This window comes from Poeciliopsis prolifica, unplaced genomic scaffold, assembly GCF_027474105.1.
Source record: "Poeciliopsis prolifica strain line A6 unplaced genomic scaffold, Auburn_PproV2 SCAFFOLD001, whole genome shotgun sequence".
In the NCBI taxonomy this organism is placed as follows: domain Eukaryota; kingdom Metazoa; phylum Chordata; class Actinopteri; order Cyprinodontiformes; family Poeciliidae; genus Poeciliopsis; species Poeciliopsis prolifica.
Genome location: NW_026562376.1, coordinates 26,002,640 through 26,025,981, shown reverse-complemented (window position 1 = coordinate 26,025,981; position 23,342 = coordinate 26,002,640). Strand labels below are relative to the sequence as shown.

The window sequence follows — 23,342 nt, the reverse complement described above, 5'->3', positions numbered from 1 at the left end:
CATAATCAATTGTAATTTTACTAAATACCAATATTTGACGCAATAAACTAAATTTTTTATTAAGCATCACTAACCTGTGGTCTCATGAAATCTCAACATTAAATAATCATAACCACTTGTTTTGATAAACTTTCGCACTACCTAACACTGAAGCGGTCATATCAAATAGTGATTTCAAGTATTTTCTCTGTGTTGACCATCACTCATGCACAATATTTATACTTATTGTATGTTGTCAAAAAACTCAAAGTTAATTTATGTAAAAATAATTTTTTCTTTAAAGAGCCAACATTTATCATCAACATGCTGTTGATGATAAATGTTCTGCCCTTATCCATAACTAAGCCAATCAATGAGTTCATTCTAAAATGACTAAGCATTTTAAAATGCCAGAGAACTGTCAGGAAATTTCATACTGGAAATGTATATATTAACTTTTTGAAAGGTATTTTTTCTGAAATTAATGACTCAAAATGAATGCTTTGAAGCTCCAGGCTTAATCTAGAAAGCAGAGAGTCGTTTCCTTTCTGTGTCACACCAACAGTCATCCTGTTTGTCAAAAAGGCTTTCAGCACAATTGGCAGCAGTTGGCTTCGACCCAGATGTCTCCCTTTCTTTCTGTCACACATACACATGGACGCATGTGCATGCATGTGTGCGTGCATGTGTGTGTTTGTAAGATAGAGAAAGACAGAGAGAGAAAGAGAGAGAGAGAGAGAGAGAGAGAGAGAGAGAGAGAGAGAGAGAGAGAGAGAGAGAGAAAGCCATTTAATCATGTTTAGAGCCATGGATCAATGGTGACCACTAGAGAAACATCTTTTTCACTCCATTCATATAAACCTCCTTCTGAGCTCTGACCTTTGACCTTCACAAATTTTAGTTTTAGCAATTACAATTTAACAACACAACATTAGAGGCACATGTGGAAAAAAACCTGACTTCTTAAGCCGGAAAACTTGGTTTATTCTTGATCCGCATATAATTATTTTGGATTAGTGAACAAAAAGCACCCAAAACAAAATGTATGTGTGGCCTCCAACTATGTACCATGCATACTTGTGTGAAATGAAACTTACACTTTCATTACACACAATGAAAGTGTAAGTTTGGATTAACTGATCATATTGACTTTTGTATTTCTACCCATATTAGAACTTTGTATTGACTTCCATTCATTTTAGGAACTACATTTATGCCTAACTCAGACATATTCCCTGATCTTAATTGTAACTCATCTATTTCTAACCACTGACCCTAAATAATGGGGTCCACTGTATTAGGACTGGACCTTGATCACCATAAGGCTCATCGATTTTCAGAAGGTTAGTAAATATGCCTGAAATGTTCCTAAATAGGATAGCTAAACAAGTACACACACTCACACACGCATACACACACAAACATGCCACTCTAGAACTGTCAGGTCTGCAGTTTTCATGGTTACATAATATGCTCATCATTTCTGCATTGATAATCTTCTTTAGCTTTAGTTTTTCCTGTGGTGAAGTAAATTTAACTTTTATAAATTTGAGAAATTAACAATAAAAATTCAAGTTAGCATTTTTACACAAATATATTTGTGTAAAAATTTAAATATATTTGACATTGATGTCAAAAATATCTGTTTATTGTAATTTTTTTTCAGAAAAGAAATTGTTTATTAACAATAAAAATTCAAGTTAGCATTTTTACACAAATATATTTGTGTAAAAATTTAAATATATTTGACATTGATGTCAAAAATATCTGTTTATTGTAATTTTTTTTCAGAAAAGAAATTGTTTATGTACTAAGAGCCTGTCTTTTTAAGTTCATCCAGACAACAAAAATCAATTTGTTGTCTTTATTGTGCATCATTCGGTATTTCAAAACAAAAAGTTCTACCCATAATCCATCAGAAATACTGAAATCACACAACAAAGCTTCATTTGTTTTTATATGTTGTAATAATTGATTTTTTTATTTTTTTTTTTTAGGTCAATGGTTTATATATTTGACAGTCAGGATTGGCCAGCAAAATATCCCACAATGCATTGAGCAACCAGCAGCAGCAACTGATAAAACCAGCTTTTTATTTGTCACAAAAATTAGTTTTCAGATGTTTTATGTCAAAAATGTAGACTCAAAGCTTCATCTATGCAGGCCCTGCAACTTCATTATTCACCATTCATTATTGTTCATTAATTTTGGTTGAACATCTTCAGCGTTGAAATAATAAATGAATGAGAACTGTTGACACACTGAGCACACAGAGCTCTGTCAGCATGTCCAGATTGGTTTCATTCCTCAACTCTCACATCAGATTTGCCTGAGGATGGCTCTATACTTCCAGATTTGCTGACCTAAATATCCCGCAAAGAGAAAGTCTGTGTCGTGATCCCTGAATGAATCAGCGCTCTCATAAAAGCAGCAGCTACTCTGACCTATAAACAATAAGTGCATTCACACACAGTGACGGAGAATTCTTCCACATGAAAATATGCCTGAAAATTCAAACAAGCTGTGAGCGGCACGAGCTGGGATGCTTCCTTTTGTTCCATGTTCTTGATGACGTCAAGCAGTAGTCTTTGTTCAACAGATGACCTTCGCTCTGAACAATGTCCCTCCCCCGTTCACTACCAGAACAGTTCAGGCTCCCCCTTTCTTTACAGGCTTTCTATCTTTGCCCTGTGCAGAAGATTTAAGCATGAACAATATGAAACCAGGGTGTGGGCTCTGGTCCACAGACTAAAGGAAGAATTAAACCCAAAAATATAATTCTGACAACAACCAGCAACATCATTTCCATTGCCTCCAGCTCCAGCTCATTCCCGCAAAACCTTTTTCTAGCAGTATCATGAGCAATATCTATTCTTGTAATTAACTTTTTCTCTTAGCCTGACCCTTAACCTTAGCCTGCCCTTAAGTTTCTTTTGGGAGACTAGAAATAAAAGTTCTTCGGGGTTCTGAATATCAATTAATCATGAAGCACTTTCAGACAGACAATGAAACACAGATGAGGTCACTTTTTCAGAGGCAGTAAGGCAGCAACATTACCTCCACTAAACACACACTCATCTGTACGTCTAAAATACACACATGATCTGCTCGTCACCTGCTGCCACACAAGAACTCAGTCATCCAACCGAGACACGGAGGCTGAATAATTAACAAATCCTTTTGTTTCCCTTCTTCCACCTATAAAAGACACACAGGAGCATTTATTGATGCTCTGCTGCGTTTCTATGCTTCTCATGTCATGTTTTGCTTTTTACCAGTGCTTTTTACTTTTTGCCAAACACATTTCGATGCATTTGTATTGTTTGGCTCCATGCAAAATAATTGTTCTGCTTTTTACAATGAACATTTTCAAACATAATTTTTACCTTTCCTGGTGGATTTGGCAAATGGATTTTGAGAATCCCACTGCTGATATTTTTGCCAGAAATCACAACTTTGGATGAAGTTTACTGACGTTTTTCTACATCTGTCACCATCAAACTTCAAAGGGACAACATCTCACGTTATCTGATCCTCCAGTGTTGTGAAAAGAAACATGTTTGAGGTGAATAGTTACAAAAACATGTGCAACAGCCAAGGTCAAGGTCTTGGCATATTTAGTCAATTTGTACTATCTCCAAAACTTCTGTCAACATGTTGATTCCAAGTTGAAATTACACCGACCATGTTGGCGTGTTGATGGTGTTGGCATCACTTACTTAAAAACCAACTGGAGCTCTTTCCAAATTAAAAGCAACAAATGTGGAATACCATGTTTAATGAGTGTGGCTAAAATAAGGTTCACCCCCTTTAAATGTCAAAGGGTGTTCTACTGTGGGACTAGTAAGTTTTGGCCCAGTTTGAAACTGAGTGGAGATTCTTACACAAAGGAAGAAATGGTTTTAAGAAGGTAGTTTGATCCTTATTTTCCATAAAGTCCTAAAGAAAATGTATATTCAACTTTTGAAAATCATTTTATAAAAGTCTCAGTATCAGGCTGCAATAAATATTTGCACCAATTTCTAACTGGTAAACAAAAACTAAACAAAAAAACCTGGATGACAGACAAAGGGAGTTTGTTCAGTTTATATTTCCCTGTCTTTGACATGAACTTGTTTCTCTCAGGTCTTTTTTCTTTTTTTACCGTCACCTCTGAAATTGCAGGAGAAGAAGGAGGTTACACATGTGAGGTGTGAGAAGGGCCCAAACTATATTTCAAAGACAGGAGGCGCAGTTCTACATAAACTCTACATACATCCTGCAAAAAATGACAGTGGAGCAGGGACACAGCAGGGACCTGGACAACGCAGTACTGACCTTGTGACATAAAAAACACTGTTGTGTGTTTTAATCTACCATCGTATTAAGTTCCGCATGTCACATTTTACAGCACTTTTCTAAATGGTTTGTTCTTCAGAACTTTATCTGGGGTTCCAGACAAATCCCGGTCATATTCCTAGGATAAGAGTTTTGAAATTAATGTAATTTTTTTTTAATTGTATTAGCATTTTAAAAATGAATCAAAGCCTCAAGAAAACAAGTTTAAATTAACAGCAAAAGAACACAACATTTTTATCAAGGCCTTCATGACAGATGTGTTTAACGTTTTCCATTCATGTGTTAAAGACAAAACCACAGCGTTGGTCAGCAAGTTCACTGCCAAGAGTCATGCTGTCAGCTAGATTATTTAAAGCTTTAAACAATAATCAAAACTCTATGGATAGTTTTTATCTTTAGTGAGAAACAGACACATTCACACTGAGAAGGGTTTTAAAGAAATGCAATACCCAGAACACAGCAGTCAGAGAAACCAAATGAGCCACTGCATGAAATATCTTCTTCTCTTATGCTGCTTTTCATAACTCAGTTGCAATTCATATTTCGCCTTTCATATTTATTCTGATTCATTGTTTGACATTGTATTCATTCCTCTTTTCAAATTCAAAAGCAAAAAGCATTTTTATTGTTTTTGGCAAAGCACAACATTTGAAATTCTTAATCCATTTGCTTCCTCTTCCTTACCTTGCCATGTGGCTTTGTGCTGTTCTCCCAGGATGGAGGTACCTGGTATACATCCTGGCCAGTTCCTGTCACCCCAGCTGAAGCGGTTGCCTGACTGAGCCCTGGGCCTACAGAGGGGGGGACTTGGTAGATATCTTGAGCAGGGAGCTCAAACGGTCTGTGGCCTACAGCTGAGGACTTCTTAGGCGGTCCAGGTTGGGCTTGTGGTGAGGATCCGTTTGGACCACACGGAACCTGATATACACTTTGGGAGCTCACCTTGGGGCCATGGGAAGGGGGCATCATGTAAACAGAGTCTGTGCTTGGTTGGACAGGATTGGGGCCTGAGTATGCCGGATGCATGGATGTGTACTGAACTGAAGGAAGGGGTTTATTTGCGTACACTGGTGCAGGTGATGCAGAGTTAGGAGGTGTTGGTTTGGCGTATGCGCTTTGAGTGAGGAGGGGTCTCTGCACCAGGGGGGTTGCACAGGAAACAGCTGGATCTGGTGTGGTAGGGGTGACTTGATGCTGCTGTTTACTGTCGTACATCCCGACCAGAATCTTGAGACGATTCCCAGGGACAATGCCTTGTCGGCCATGGAGAGAGCAAAGCCACCATCCATCCAATCCCTGCGTGTCCCGCTCCAACACCGTCATGATGTCACCCTTCCGGAAGGAGAGCTCATCCGGAGACTCAGCCACATTGTCATACAATGCTTTGGCCAAGATGTTCTGCCAAAAATCAGAAACAAACAGCTGGAGTTATAAAATAACCAATAACATATTAAATGACATTAAAAGTTGCACAAATCAATCAGTCATACATCGGATCTGTAGTCAGACATCACTACTACACATCAGATAACACATTACAAAGATGATGAAAGATAACTCTTTACACAAGTATCAGCATGCAGCTGCGTCTAAATGTAGATTATAACATTAACCTTCGAACTCCGGGTGAGTCATTTTTATTGCTACGGGTTTCCTGTGACCAAACATAAATGTCAACGTACAAAGAATGCTTCGGAGGAAGGGACACATCTCAAATATGCAGAACAGACAGGGGACTTCTGGTCTGTAAAACTCTTTTCATGGGTTTTCTTGGACTGACTCCACTGAATTTGGAGCGTTCCAAATATGAAAGAATCGAGGTTTGTCAGTAAATTGTGGGACAGGGCAGGAGGTAGGAGGCACTTATTTTTGGGTAGGAAATCAAACCAATTTAAAGGGATGTTGATGGAGACTGGGGTTCCATCACTAAGAAAGGATTATTGATATTATATTGAGTTTAATTGATATACAGACCCAATGTTTCTTGTTAAAGTTCTTTATTTCAGCTGCACATCGACATTTGGTTGAACTATCTTGTGGGCAAGGCGACTAGTCATCTTTACTGTACCGGGAGAATGTGGATGAAATTTATGAACATTTTTATCCACATTCTCCTGGTTCAGTAAAGATGTTTCTTAGGATTTCTTTTGGTTCAACTTGAGTTTAACAGTTGTTTGAATGATCATATATGTTTCCTGGTGTATCCTCAGCAGGGTGGAGCAACAAAGAGAGACTAATAAATAGAAAATAGCCATTCCACTTTATGGAAAAAAGTCTACTTGAGCCCACTCAAAATACCTGCTAACAAGTCCAGACCTGAAAGTCCAAGTCAACAAGTTAAAACAGAGTCACGAATGGACCCTGAAACTTGACAATGATACACCAGGAACTGCTCAGAAATTAAGAAATGGAAAGAACTCAGTCCAGATCGCCATCTCACTGAGATGCTGAGGGTGACTTGAAACAGGCTGTACCCCTCACACACCTCAGAGCTCAAAGTGAGGACTGGGTAACATTGGTCCCAGTCCTACCAATGTCAGCGGCTGGCAGATAGAAAGAAGACGTCTCTCACTGGTTCACTGACCCAAAGGGCGTGGCACTGACTCTTTATGGGTCCTAACTTCTTCCTCAGATAGAAAACATGTTTTATTGATACATTTTGTCTAATGAAAAAGACAGGATTTCCATATTGCAATTTAGCTTACTTGTACCAAAAATCGATAATGCCTGATAGATAAATAAGATGCCCTTGTTTAAGGTGTGTCCTGGAGACAGAGGACAGTACAGGAACAAAGAACTGTTTTGGTCGAAGACATCAGTTGTTACAGAAGAGAGATCACATCTTGTCAGATTGGCAAACCATCTACTAACACAGTCACAGTGATGTTACAGACGGCATGGTTTTATCCGCACAAAGGTTCAATAGTTGATTGAACACACAGGTGTGGAAGCCGGAGTGCAAACAGAAACACCTTCAGAATTGTGGAACCCTTTGAAACTAAATCAATATTAGTCATTCACATTAGACCTCAGCCATGTCCACTCCTTCTGGGCGTCAGAGTCCCACCCCAGTTATCACGGACTGGTACAGGCTGTACTGGCTCTGTGCCAGAGCGACGCTCACATACAGACTCCTGAGCAGAAAGTCCTGCCTGTCTGAGAAAAAACAAGCAACTGCTTTTACTTTCATAACACTCTATGGCAGTTTTCCCACTAATTATCCATAATTAATGGGAAATTATGAATAATTTATAATTGTCTCAACAAAATGTAAACAATGACTCCAAAAATAAACTAGGTTAAGAAAGAGGACAGCAGCACAGAATCAGTTCAAGGGAACAAATCAGTTTAGTCCAAAGAAATAAAACAAAGTTGTCTCATCAAGAAAGAGGAAGTCCAAATGGACATGAATCACATTAACCTTTGTTATGTTATTCTGAGGCCTTCAGTGTGTTCTGCTGCCCCTTCCTCTGATGGGTTTACTTGAACTCATTTAGCATGGCTGACTCATACATTCCAGTCAAGTTTAGAATTTTGTTTCAGAATTTCCTTGCTCTCAAGTCAGTAACCAGTGAAACAGCAACGTTTTTATTCACAGGAGGAGAATCAAATTACAACTCAGTGGGGATAAGTCTGGTCTAGAAAAACCTCAGAAACTGAAGACAGAGCTTCTGCAATGTAGGAAAAATGCAAAAAAACAAAACAGATAGAGATATCATTCTGCTGAGTCTGTTTTTTGGTAGCAAGACAACAACATGTCTACACTGTACAAAGCAACTTTGTATTTAATTGAAAAAATAATGTGTGAACTTGACTTTGTCAAAGTTTTGCTGACACTAAATTAAAATAAGTTCAATTTAGTGTTAGATATAACTGAGTGTGCAATTAAATATAAATTTCGCTTTTATCAAATTAACTGGATTTAACTTGTTTTTTTACAAAGTTATAATAAACACTTTGTTCGAATAAGCTGATGACCTATTGAGGTAAAAATGAACTTGAAGTAAGATGGAAGGGTATTTGACAGTGGGGTTTGGCCAGAGCCTCTTCAGATTATATTTCTACAATAAACATGCGACCATGCACCCTCATCTATGGATCACATTGTCCTTTCCATCATACAAACCTCCCACATCATGATCATGTTGTGTTTTTAGAGATCACAGCATTCACTTGAGCGATTATGTAAAATATAAAATAGAGTTTGTCTGTTTGTGTCTGAGCTCACCTGTTCTGACAGGCTGAATGCTGTTGTTTTGATGTGTTTTAAGGTTAGATAAGGTTCCCAAGCAGCAGCTGGGAGTCATCATACTCTGCTTTGTTTGTTAAAGAATTGTGCTGGATTTTATTATCAGCAATCAGAAAATATATTTTAAAAAAAATGGTGTGCACATTTTACTCTTATTGAAATTGTGCACAATTAGCTATTTAAAGGGGCAGTGCTTTATGTTTTCCAGCCACATAGTCATTTTAAAGCACAATCAAATAATTGTCTTGCCTTCAGTTGTTATAAAAATTCTGAACATATAATGTGACTTTTTTTGACTTTGTCATTTACACAATACATAACCATAAACATAAATGTATAAAGAATTCATTTAGAAAGAGTGTATTCACTATGTAATGACGTCTAGGACAGAAATGTGTTTTATAACATGAGAAAACAAGGTGTTCACTGAACAGAGAGTAATGTGAACAGCTGGTGGAGCGAGTTCAACGCAGACAGGTTGCTCATCTGAGCATATGTGTGTTTATGGTGGGGGGGAGATGGAGTGAGTGCATGTGTATGCGTGTGTGTATGTGTGTGTGTGTGGGTGTGTGTGCGTGTGTGTGTGTGTGTGGCCTAAGATCCTTTGTCTCTTGCCTCCTGTTTGACCCCTGGGGACAAACACCGCCTTGCCACAGGAGGAGTTGGATGTTTGAGTTTCTGGAAGTGTCTTTTTTTCTTCCATGACAAAAAGAAAAGAGGGAAAATGATATGTTTGATGTTGTTTTACTCTCTACATCAATCTCCACAAAAAAACCCCACAACTTAGAAGTGATCCCTGATGGTCTTTGTTATACAGTCTGTTGTTCTGTCATATTTCATTATTAAGTAGAAGAGCTTCAGAGTTACCTGTATGAGGATAAATGTGGTTAAGCTTAAGTTTAAACAACAAAAGATTAAAATTATGAAAAGACAGGAGGTTTTTCTCATTCTCCCTGGGTTAAATATCACTGAATGGAGACAGATTTCAGTGCAACTAGGAGAGTTTTGGTGCTTTACTGTTTGCTATTGTCCACTGAAAATGTTTTCCCATCAGGAAAACTGCACACTTTCATGCCACATTCATTTTTATATATCCTGAATTGCGCATAAAAATATTGCACCACATTTTTCTATACCTGAGGCCTCTGCTTGTCACCCGGGCAACACTTTGGACACTCCCCTTTTAGAGAGGGAAAAGCTGAAGCTCATGGAAAATGGTGGGGACATAGTGGCAAGAAATGGTTAAAATAGCGTGTCGAAATGTTATCTAATCATAATCAATGGCATCATCATCTAAACTTTTAGCATCAGTATCACTATTAAATGCTTTATTTTACTATAAGCTAACTTTTAGATGTTTGTGTTTACCGTAGAGAGTAAGCGATCAGGATCATGGGTAGATCTAGACTTGGGTTAGGACATGTTCTAAAATGTTTAAGCAAACATGCAACACAGGAGTCAAATACTTTTTAAAGTTCCAAAAAGTATTTTGTCAACTGTACACAGACACGTCAAATACGAGGGAAAGTCATTCAGGTGTGTGTTGATTCTGAGAAGTCAGGAAACTGCTACACAAATATGGCTGCTTTCTGAAGGTTGTCCTGATCCACAGCCAGAATCCTCAAACATCTAAAACGAACAGCTTGGCCTGGTGGAGGAGCCACGTTTAGCCCTTCAACACAACGAGGTTGGCTGGAATGAGAAAAACAAAGACAATAAAGAACAGCAGTGATCAGCAGACAGAGTCTCCATCAGCCTACAGCTGTTTGGAAGTGATACCAGAAAAACAGCTGTTATTCCCTCCTATTGCAAATGGAAACATGATGATCAGTGTTTATTATTAATGCATTTCCTTTCCCGACTGAATAAATCAACTCATCAGTGAAGGACTGAGTGGACTGCTGTGATTAGACATTCACGCATTTTATTTCTTCCTACATCTTTACCAGTACATGAAAATGGCCAATATGGAAATCTCATTTAATTTTATATTTCATTATCCAACCATGTGTGTCTTATATCTGACTGATATGAGAAACAGGATAATTGGATTTCTTCTCTAGGTGTTTACCTGGTTCCACTGAAACACACCTCCACCAGAAGACTGTCATATTGTAGCAAAACGATAAAAAAAAAGAAAAGAAAAATCCCAAAGCCTTTCAGTTTAAATATGACCAATATGTTTCTATTGAGCACTTTCCCCAAAGTTTTCATGAGCAGAAGCTATGTAAAAGTTGCTCAGAGTCAGGATCAGATCTCAGCTTACAACCACAGGCAGTAAATCACATCAGCCAAACCTGCTGACAAACATTCTGCTTACATTAGCAGCACACTTATTCTCTGCAGATAGTAATCTTTGGAGCAGGAGCTGACAGTGTCTGAGTGGAGACAAGTCTGATGTGTGGCTCTCTTGCTGCTGTGCTCCGTTCTTCCCTCCCTCTCATTCTTTCCTGTCTTGGCACGTCAGATCTCGAGAACTATTTGTGCGGCTGATTTGTTCCACGACAGAAAGAATGTTTCACTCAGCAGCATCATCCTGCTGCAGCTGGACAGGTATCGCTTTAGGAAACAAAATCTTAAATTGTCCCTACAGGGATACGGCGCTAGAAGAGCTTTTTTACTTTACTTAGCCCAAGAAGTCTGACACACGAGGAATTTAACCCAGGATGTTGATCTTTTCGGTTTCACACACAAACTGAAGATGCATGAACAGAGCTACATGTCAACAAATGTAAAAGTAGAAACATATTTAACTGTTAACTTTCATTTCTCTAACACAATCTACTATACATTTTTGATTTTCAAAGTCTTGAACAATGTCCATCATGGCAGGAGGTGAGAAAAGAAACAAACTGTTTAAATAGGACTTGGCAGTGTGGATTTTACCTATAGACACAGAGTTTTGTTCCCTTGAGGCAGATCCAGATTTGTTTTGGTGAGCAATAATTTCATATGAAAAAAAATTATGCCTCAGGCTATGACTAACAGGAGGAATACGGGCCAGGATTGTGTAGGCTCCAGTGGGAGTGGCCTGGGATTGCTTAACCTGTTTACAGACAACACAGCGAGGTATTTATGTGTGCTACTTTTTCATGAACAACCCTAGTGCTGACAGCTAAGCTGCTGGCAAGACACCAAAGGCAAATAATGCACAAAAACATCGTTTTAAGAGCAGGCTTAGAGCATCAGTTCTGTATTTACTAATAGAGTAGATATTTTATTATTAGTCTGACTGAGGTTTTTGAACGTGTTTGTCATGGAGCAAATTGCTAAAAATTCTGGGTACCAAAATTATTCACCAGCTTCCAGTAACAAGGTATAAAATCATTTGAAAAAGTTGCAGTTTCAAAATCACAAAACAGATTCTATTCATGTATTTCCTTTGTATTCATTTTAAAATAATAAAATCTAATTACTTCACCTTACTTAAAAAAAAAGCAAACTTGCCTCAAATAAGTGAAATTTACAAAACTTAAAAATGTTAGCATGTGGAAGTTATACATCTTAAGCTTACACCAACTGAGTATTTTTGGTAGCAATTCCCTGATCCTCATATCAATGAAACCATTTCACCCTCAGCTTGTTGAAAATGGAAATCCATCCGAGGAGCTGTGAAAACTAACCAGGTCAAACATACACCTAAACTAAAGCAACTCAACCCTGAACATATTTCATATTGTCAGAATATATTTTCACAATATAATTTTGTTTTAATATCCTCAAACTGTTGGACTTTTGATTCCACTTATCACATTGTCAGGATCTCTTAATTGTCCATTCCAGAAAATAACAACACACTTGGAAATGATTGTGTTCAACGTATGACAGAGGATCCACAGAGCAGTATATATTTAAGGGCTTTCCCAACCAACACTTACACATCAGAGATAAAACCTGTCCACACATGCTCTGCGATAACAAACCCGCTTTACCTCTGTGCTGAAAACATCTTTGTGATGCAGTCACAAGTCCTCATCTTTACATTGAGATACGACGTTTAAAACCACAGAAGCTCAAGACAGCTCTGGATCAGCAAGAAGAGTCCTGAACACTGAAGACTGAATCCAAGCTGAAGGAATCTGGCTGAGGTTGGTTTCACAGCTATAGAAGCAGAGGTTTGTTCATAAATCCTCTCAGACGTCACCGTGGACAGTGACTCAGCACTGAGCAGCAGGACAAACACGCCGTGATTCACAGCATGTTGTTTGTCAGCTAACTGGAGAGCCAATCCAGACACAACAATACACAGACAGACACTGTTCATATGGACGGTGCACATGCTCCTGCTCTGAGACAACCAGGAAGGGATAAGAGTTGAGAAATTCAGCTCAGAAAAAAAAAACAACAACAACAAAAAAAAAACACGCCGGATAGCATCAAAACACAATACACCCCTCCCTTGAGAGGCGCTTCAAGAACAACGCCCCTGTTGCACTGCACACTCCTACACTGTGTGGTTAGGACTGGATGACACTTTTTCTTTTTTTTGACACCATGCCAATTTTGAGAATCATTCAATGTCAGTGTTATCTACATGGAGTCTGGTCTACAGCACCAACCAAACCTCAAAGACAGTTTCCTTTGATTCAGTATCAATGAGATCATTTCATCCATTTTCTTTTAAGGGTTTTATTTCAACATGTGGATTTTTTTAAGAGCTCAAAATTTAATAATTGGGAGAATTGAGGTAAATATGGCAACATATTTCCATATTTGTACTGAAATTTCAGATGGAAACAACACACATCTGTAGTTTCATCAATTAATTGAGTTGTGCACAAACAAGGCAACTCCTCAGAATCATCACAGACTAATTGTGGTTTGGTTTTATGGAATAGAATGTCAATAGTTCAAAATGAATTTCTATTTCCAACCAGCAGCAATTCCAACCTCCAAGTTCAATCTGTAATTATTAAATAACGTTTATTATTCCACATCTAAAACAAAAACTCGTTAACATTTAGCAGAAGTTAATTTGGTCCGGTCAGATCACTGCAGGGTTCTGATCCACAGATCACAACGGGACCGACTCCAGTAACTCACTGCCTCACTGACTGACTGCTGCAGTTCTACTTCTACTCTATCCATTTGATCACCTGCAGCTCTTTACATCACATGAGCAAAGTTAGACTTGTTCTGTAAATGCGTAGAAAATGGTGGATTTTTGCCTATTTCTGAAAGTTGTCCTTTAAAACCAAATCAGTTAAATCATTTCAGAGGTTACTGGAAGGGAGCATCTGGACAAAACAGACTTAATTCAGTTTACAGTTTGATATTTCATTTACAGTCTATTAAAAGTTTTTGAAACATGTACATAGTATGTGATATGAATGATTCTGAACAGATATGCAACTATTAAAACATGATTATGTCCAAACTAATTTTGACAAATCCAGAAGGCTGAACTCTGAATGATGTAAGATCACCATCAAGTCAGTTTACAGTAAACACACAACAGTCTCTAAGACGGCTGAACCAGAACCAGAAACCTCCACACTCAAGAGAAAACTGTTTGGGAGCAGAGCCACACCAAATCCACTGCACAAAACTGAGATACAATGTCCTGAAGTAGGACAGACATGAGGAACTGCATCACACAGTCCTACATGGCGGTAGCAGGAAAACCCCCTACAAAGTTCATGGAAACTTTTTTCTGTGAAGGATTAGAGATCTAACTGAGTTGTTGAGAAGCAGGGCTTGGCATCATAGTGAGGTCCTTTCTGTCAGATCAGTTTGCCACAATCTGCATGATTAACAATCAGCATAAACCAACCACATTATCATTTCATTCCAATCAAGTTGAATCTGAACTAAATATTCAGATTGGGACATTCTTATTATGCATTTTGATTCTCATCTGGCAGTTATTCTGATGATTTCCGTCCATGTAAATGTGCCTACATGCCCACACTCTAACACAAGAACAAAACAAAGTCAGGAGATCTCTCAGGAGAGCAGGGAGGAAGTCTCTTAACTTGAATGTGTGAACTGCTATTGGCATAAATGTCCACGTTTGGGTAAGTACAGCTATGGTGTTGTTCAAATGAGAGCAGTGAGGATTTCATGGGTGGAAATACAAAAGAGCTGTAAAGGAATGTAACAGAGGATGATCTTTAGGGATTTTGCTTTAGTTACTGATGAAATAAGAAAACTGTTCAGATGACGTAACGCAAAAGATCATGTGAGGAATTGGGGGGGGTTCACCATGTTGCACAAGTGATTGATTTATAAACAGCCATATAAAATGTAATGAAACTGAATTATGAAATTCCTTAAGATTGCCCCCTGGTTAGTCCTAGCTAACAGCTACTTGATAATATGACAGAATATGTTGAAGGACCTGACTCAAGATATATTCTGATGAAAACAGAAAAAAAAGATGTCAAGATTATAATGATTTATTGAATTTATGGATCTTAAGGTGAGTTCTCCTCTAGGTATGGGAAACACCTCCACTCTGAGCCGACTGTGTCAGAAAGTTCAAGCTACTGACGACAGTTAGAGTAATCACTTAGCTAATGAAAAATACAGACCAGTTGAAGTGATACGCTTCCAATTTGGGCAAAAATTTGTAAGACAAGAATAGATTCCCAAGTGAGCGGAGCTGAAACAATAGTGCTGGGAAGAGGATGACCTCTATTGTTTAACAAAGTAATCCCTCCCTGCAAAATGCCAACCAGACACCAGCGGACAAGTCAGTCAGGGCCACAAGAGAATCATTTGGCCAGCAGCAGGTACTAATGTCAGACCAAAATGTTGAACATGTTGGACTTAATGTGACTAAATAAACAGCAGGTGTAAATACCAGCCTGGTTCCATCCGTGTTCGCTATTCACATTTTTTGTCCAAGCTGAAAAAATTATTGAAATAAACAATATTTTGAGGTTTCCAAAAAATAAATATATTGCTTCTGATCACAATGAAATAAATCTAGTCATATGTTTCATAATGTTTCTGAGTGAAAGAGAACAGTGCCTGCCTTGTGAGTGGCCGACTGGCATCAGTCACACATGATGCCTCTGGAAGAAGCTGTAAGGTGAAGTAAGTCAGGGTCAGCGGAAAGTCTGAACTTTTCTAACCAGCTGGTTCTGGATAACCGGTCAGATAACTCACAGCTCCAGGAGGGACATTAGAGCAGTATGAGTACATCAGACTGCAGGCAGTGGAGTGGTTGGTAGAGTGTGTGTTTTTTTGTCATGTTGGGGGCAGAGGGGAATTCCAGGCCTCCATGACTCAGCCAGTAAATCAGTGACAAGAGCAAGATTTATGTCCTCACACACAGTCAATTCCTTAAGCTCTACCCTTCCTTTCAGTTTAGATTTAAGTGTAAAATGACAGAGTGAACTTATCTGAGGACCTGCGTTAATTCTGAACAGATATATCTGAGTGGCTTCCAGCTGTTAAGTGAAACCAGAACGTCTAAATATCTTGATCTGATAAAGTAGCAGCCAGTCAGTCAGACATAGATCACTTTGATTTGAACATTTTCCCATCCTGAGTGGGATATTTTTCACCAGTGTGATGTTGGACAGGATATCATCTTAGCCTTTCTGCACAGACAGCAGCACTGATAGTTTACTGATATTACTGGATTAGACATCGCCACAGTAAGAAATTATACTTCATCCTCAATGCCGTGAAGCTGATTTTCAAACAACGGAAAGAAAAAAAAGAAAAAAAAATTGCAACATGTAAATTATGTCCAATTTTAGGACTGTGTAAGCTGTCCTTTAAACACTTGAGACTGAAATATCACCAAACATATCCAGTCCAGTTGGTCCACAAAGTATGGAAATATTACTGAATTCAGTCACATGTGAATAATTTAGGCTAAATTGAACATTCTGCTATATCTTTCATTGAAGTTTCCCTGTGGGAAATGAATGTATAATTTATTCCAGATAGCACATTCAGGCATTGTTTTCATATCTTCAAATAAGTATTTAGAGCCATCATCCTGGTCACTGAGGCTTCACAGTGGTGCCGTTGGTAGCTCTGTTGCCTTGCAGCAAGAAGGTCCAGAGTTTGATTCCCGGCACCTAGGTTCAGTTTGCGCGTTCTCCCTGTCATGTGTAGGTTCTCTCTGGGTACTCTAGCTTCCTCCCACAGTCCATAAACATGACCGTCTCTCTAAATTCTACTTGGCTTCATCTACTTGCAGATCAAGAAAAGTTATGAAAAAAAAATCAGTACCTTTTCCTAGATTGTAGTTTTTCATACATCAAACTTAGGACTAAAAGTGAAGTAAACAATACCATGTTTTCTTTTTAAAAGCATTTTGAACTTCCTTGTTGCTGAAAGGTAATTTTATATAAATGAAATTACCTTACATAAAATTACTTATTATTTTATTAGATTAAGTAGCAACTCCAGTTTTTTATTTGGTTACTCAATTATTTGTGAGAATAACTGATTGATTACTAAAGTACTAAAATAATAGTTTATAACAACCTTAGGCTATAGTATCAGAACCCAGCCTTGCTTAAACTTCTCCTAGCTCCAGTTTTCTCTCTCTGGTGTTTCTCTTGCTCTTAATGACGTCAGTTCATTCATTCAGTTATTTATTATCATTTGAATCCTAGCAGGATATTTCAAAGTTCATAGGGGATGAATACTTTTTTTAATGTTTGGCTTATTCAAACAAAAAACAGTGAAATGAGTAAATAAGCATCAGTGTTTCTGTTGAGAGAGAGAAACAGATTTTCAGTGGTCTGGAGGGAAACCTCTTGGTCTCTAAGATTTTTCTGAAGTCACAGGTCATTCACAAAAATGATGTGGGATCATCAACATGAAATGAATAAAGATCCGACTACATGGACCTGCTTATCTGCATTCTGTCTCTAAAAGTGACACTGAAGGATGAGGAACAGCATGGTCGCCATTCACAGCCAGCAGTGAAGCTCTGACAGAGCAGCAGCTGTGTGCCAACTCACTGGAATGCTATCCCATATTAATTACACACTAATTACTGCCGTGTAATTACTTGTTCCACTCACAGCAATCTACTCTGCAGTATTTCTCTGTCTGCTACATTCCTGACTGTGTAGTTACCCTAAACACACAAACATGGAGGCAGGATGTGAACCACATAACTGAAGTCTCACAAACAATAGCAGGGAATGTCAGGGACTGTTAGCAACTCCCGGCTAGCCGAAGCTTTTCTCTTAGACTCGCGTTTGCCTCTCCTGCCCTTTGGCCATTAAATCTGTATGTCTCTCTACAATGTTACTGAGTCAGCAGAAACACACAGACACACAATGAATACCCCCCACCCCATCTGTCCCATTCTGACTTTAGTTTATCACTTTTCCAGAGTAATAAACCCATCCAGTTGCACCTCTGACCTCCTTTGGATGGTCTCTCCTTTCCATATTTTCCATTTTACCTTCATTTCACATCATCGTTAGCATGGGGCTGTCGATCTTCTCTCTGTAACTTAAACTTTAATAAGAATGGGAGGAGTTTTTAACTTTATGTTCCTTCACATTCCACTACAGCACAGTCAAAGTACACACACACACACACACCCTGCTGAGAGCCAACAAAAGGTAGGAATCCACAGAGAAAAAAAGTTAACTCCAGTTTCTCTCCCTCCTCCCCGTCTTTTTCCCCCCTCAGCTCCCTCTGCCCCCGCCTCCGTCCAGACAGCGCTGAGGTATAACAGGTCCTGCTCAAATCCTCAGATGCTAAACTCATAACAAGCAGTCAAACACCAAGGAAAGAAAAAAACCCAGAGGAAGCAGTGATTTTCCACACACACACACACATCCATCCACACACGCACGCATAGACTCACCAAATAGTTCATTTTATCCCTGGAGCTGTGAGCTAGATGGTGTAATTCCAGGACAGGACTTTCTCAGTCCCCGGGAAACAGTTAGATCTTGATGGAAGATCCTCAAGTTCCCCCCGAAAACCACTTCAGCTTTACCCCTTCTCCCTCCTCCCTCCTTCTTTTTCCTCTCCGTAGCTCCTTTAGTCTGGTTCTGTCTTCTTTTCAGCACTCAAGCAGATCCCGATGCATCCTGCTACTTCCTGATCTCACACAACAAGAATGAGAGTGCTGCGTGGCCCATCTACCAGCCCCCTGCTGCCCCTTCCTTCTCCCCTGATCTCTCGTACCTCTGCGGGAGGAAAAGAGGGAGGAGAGAGGAACCCGACACGTCACTTCCCCTCAGATCCTGGTATCCCCTGTCTACCCTGGTCATTTGAGCTCTTATCATGCAAATGGCTTTGCCCTCCCAATGTCCCCACTGCTCCTTCTCTTTCCCCCCCTAGCTGTGAGAGACCGTCAGTGCACTGTAGAGGTTCTGTCCAGCAAACACAGCAAACAGGTCACGTCATTTCATCAGCCTGAGGCCTGATAAAAATCAACTGGACGTAAAAGTATAACAAACAGAAACCTGCTGCAGAAAACTTAGAGACCAGCATTTCCCATATCCCTGCCGATTTCAGTGGTGAAGAGAAGAACTGGTCTGAGATCCTGACCTGTTGTATAAAAAGCCACAATATGTTTCTTTATGTGCTTAATTTATTTGGATAAAGTGCCTCCTGAAAGAATGTTTGACTTTCTTTGCACTTTGTTATGTTAGAAACTTATTCTAACTCAAACGGGAAAATAATCTTTAAAAAACAAGATAAATAGAATAGATCACAATGCCAAACAAACAATTTCAGGTTGAGGTGTAAACCTATGAAAAAATTACAATTCAACAAAATACATATGTAGCTAGTTTACATCATTCTAAAGTCTCGAGCCTCTGAAAACCTGGCTCTCTGGGTTTTGGGGTATTTTCCCTCATCCTTCTCTCTGGGCTCAGGATCAGTCAGGCTGAATGGGCAGAATAAGCAGGTTATATCTTCAGGTGCACAGATGGATTTAAGTCTCATTTTCCTGTGTGACTGTGATCTATATCTGGCTGCTATCATCTTAAAATATGTTTGGAGTCCAGCCTAGAAATGTCTGTTTTGGACTAATCGGTGCAGATAATAACTATTTGTTCTGGCTTGACAATCTGTAAGATGTCACCAGGTAATATTTAATCAGAATGACCTTTGCTTTTCAACACAGTTTTTTCCTTCTTGCCTCTCTACCATAAACCCCTGATTGGTGGATTGGTGAACAGTGTTAGTGAAGTTTAACTGTATGGGTGGTTCTCCCGTTTCTCCGCCCCAATGACTATTGTGTTCGTGGTCACCTCTGACCAAGGCCCGTCTTCCATTTCCAGTGATGGAAACCACAGTGTTCAGTACTGTTGGACCTGGTTTTTATTCTTCCACAGATTTCTGCTTTGACACAAGTTAATGAGGCCTACAGGACGTTCCTCTGATTCCATTGTTTGGTTTTTGCTTCGATGTGAAGCGTTGACTGTGGGACCTCATCAGGATGAAGGTCCCATTCAAAATTATATCCAATAAACTGAATGTGATAAAGGTGGTTAGTTTCAGAAACATCTCATGTGTGGATGTAAGATGTACCCAACCTCACTTCTTCATTCAAAAGCGTGTGAATACGTTTGTCTCTGATATTGAATGCTTACATTTTTTAAAGAATTTACAAAGTGCCTGAAAAAATGTTTTCACTGTGTCATTACAGTGCGTGATAGTGACTATTCTAAAATCATAAGAAAAACAAGTCTTTATGTTAACAAAATATAGTAAAAATGTATAGTTTTGGGTGTTACTGTACATATAACATACATTTTCAAAACTAACATTTTTGTTAAAACAATCATATTTTGCTTTAAATAGTTTGAAGATCATTCAATAACAGTTGAAAACGTCAAGTAAAAAAAAAAGATTTAAAAGAAACAAAGTAGAGAAAATGACTAAAAAGTATATCAGCCTCATCAGTCAGCTATGTTGATCAGTTTTTAATAATTACCATCATTACCTACATTTGTAAATGAGTCCCAGATCTCACCAAATGAATATGGTATAGAAATGAACATGACTGATTTCATTTAGGCCACAACTGGACTCTACTTGTTGCAAAGTGAATTATTCAGAAGATCAATAAGAACCTTTTTATACTAGTAGTTCCTCAAAATTGAAGATGTGAAATGAAGCTATTACAAATAAATATACAAACCACCTTTTGATCTGTCATCAAATTAGTTTTAAGACGTTTAAGGTGAAAATGTGGACTCCAGCGCTTCGTCTATGTAGTCAGTTCATCAAGAAAGAAGCTACTTTCCAAGCAATAGAACACTTTTTAGCTAGTCTGTAGCATTTACGTGAAACTGAACCATGAGTGAGCTGGATGCTCATTTTCATGACCACCCCGCTCTGCCTGATGGTAGATGGTGGAGCTTCGGGCAGAAATGATTGTGTTGGATTTACTGAAAAAAAGTGAACAAGCTATCAATGTTTCCATATTTTTGGTCAAAGTCTGAATAGAGAAACAAATGAAAAGCAGGAGCCAGTAAATGTTTCAATCAAACATTTTCTAGTAGTTTGTAGCTCAGAAAAGCTCAGCTTTGGTTGTTTATTTAGTAATTACAAAATACTCAGTACTTGCAAGTTTCACTTACTGCATTAAAAAAGTTGAATAATTAATACAAGGTTCAGTTTTACTTAATCTACTTGACAGAATTAAGTTCACTTGGATTATCACTTGGATTTTCCTTTTTATAAAAACCTTAAACTAAGAACATTCTTGCTTGATAAGCATAAAAATTAAGGCAACCAGTTGCTTAATTTATTTAAATAGATGCAGCAGAATATTTTTTTCATTGTAGTTAAAGCCAAGATATTTATCATTGGGGTAAATTTTAGACACATGAAGTTGAATGGTGTTTATTATTCTGACTTTCTTAAACCCTGATTCTTTGAAATATGAACAATGTTTGCTAGATAAATGCCACAGAGATGCATTTTGGAAAAAAAATCCCCCCAGTTAAGTTCAGCCAACTGACTTTTCAGCCACCTCTGCCTGGGCTCCATGTCGACAACAGCTCTATTATGTCTGGTCCTTAATGCACGATTGCCAACTATCCACAAGATCATACCACACACCTACACACACTGCCCCACAGCCCTCCATGTCAAACTGACCTCCACACACACCAACACTGTGCAGAACAAAAAGGCACAACTCTGCAAGATGTAGGTCAGGGTCAATCTGAATATGGTGATGTTCTCAACAGGGAGGCAGCTCTTGTTCTGTCTCAGATGAAGGACATCTTCACTCAACACTGCCATCTTTCTGTTCAAGCTTCTTGTTCGAACTTTTTGTTCAAGCTTTAAAAACAGTGTTGACTGATGAAAGTTCCTGACTAGTCTTCCTCCTGTCTTCCTCTCTCTCTGTTCAGAGCTGGCCTGCATCAGACCTCAGTGAACTTTTGCATTTCTGGTTGACAGCACTGCCTAATCGGCTGACAGGAAGGAGAATCCTGCCAAAAATTCTACTTGCACACAAGGGAGGGAACTTGAGTCTTACAAAGTTTTTTTTTTTGTGCTTTTGTCAAGGTCTGTTAATAAACCTTGACAAAAAATAATGTAACTTGTGTAATCGCTTTATTCAAGAAACATTTTTTTATATATATATAATTTCTTATGCATGGATGCACAAAGATAAAATTTCATACATTTCTGTTTAGCAGGTGGCAAAGTGTATTTGCAACTACACATTTATAAGCACAACGTTACGTATTTAGATACTCATGGACAAATAAAAAATTCTCAGACATTTTATTTGATAAGGCTATAAATCTCAGGTTGCTGTGGTAGCGCCAGGGTAAAGCACAACCGAGGTAATCAGGCTTTGGTCCTCGATGCGTCATCACAGGTTCTGATGATTACTGCATGTATTCCCCCTCTGTCATTATCCACTTTGCTGTTTGACCTCTTTCAAATAAAGGCTAGTAGAGTCAATAAAAACCTCAAATCACAACTATATGGTCTGATTTAGAAGGACAAAATATGACTGAAATTTATGTCCATAGTAGAGAGCGCTACACGGTTCAAGTGGGTTATGAACAGCAAAGCAGCCACCAAGCATCACTGTGATATTGAACTAATGTCCTTTTTCTGAAATGTTGCAGGTTTTGCAGCAGATGTAAATCTGACCAAAACATTCCACTCAAATAGAACTTCAATAGCTCAGTTTTTATTACTCGCCATATTAATCAATGGCTATAATGTTACATCAAGTAATGCTGAGGAAGCAGTGCAGTAAAATAAATATTTCCACCTGAAGGTTGGAGTTTGCCGTCACTTCAACTTTATGTTTTTAAAGATTTTTGCTTAAAAATAGCAATAAACTCAAAATGGTGCTGTATTGCGGAGATCGGTTGATTTTGCGTAAATTTTTGCAATCATGGAATCACAAAAAACTGGAGGGACTGAAACTTTCACAGTTTTAAAGTGAAAATCCTCTGTGCGCTCCACTGGATGAGGTCAAAAAATGTTTCCTTTTCTGATAAAAGCACACAGCATATTTCTCTCTTCATTTTTCTCTGATGCTTACTTTGAACTTTGATCTGCACCATGTCTGGATGCCTAAATGCACTAGGATATGTGATTGGCTGATTTGCTATTTTGGGTAACAAGGAATTAAGAGGCGTAGCTAAAAGCAATCAATAAGCTTACATTTTGTGTTTACTAGAGTTCAAAAATTTTGGCAAATGCAACTTTACATTTTTCATGCATGTTTCCTGAAGCTAAAACATTCTGCTGCTTATTGGCTTTGATTGTTTAGTGTCAAATCCATATTTATGATTTCACAGACTTTTTTGCACCATAAATGTCATGAAAGAAGCATTGTACATGACAG

General features: G+C 38.5%; 1 protein-coding gene across 3 annotated transcripts in view; it reads right to left on the bottom strand.

Moving 5' to 3' along the window:
- The window catches only part of bcar1 (BCAR1 scaffold protein, Cas family member), a 43,340-nt gene that overhangs the window by 9,514 nt on the left and 10,484 nt on the right, over positions 1 to 23,342 (bottom strand). For 2 of the 3 annotated variants that reach the window (XM_055031962.1, XM_055031975.1), the window contains one exon: positions 5,002 to 5,715. In XM_055031962.1, coding sequence (XP_054887937.1) covers positions 5,002 to 5,715 — 714 coding nt within the window. Of the gene's footprint in view, positions 1 to 5,001; positions 5,716 to 18,362; positions 18,935 to 23,342 lie in introns of those variants that run through there. The other variant, XM_055031968.1, reaches the window with a different exon arrangement.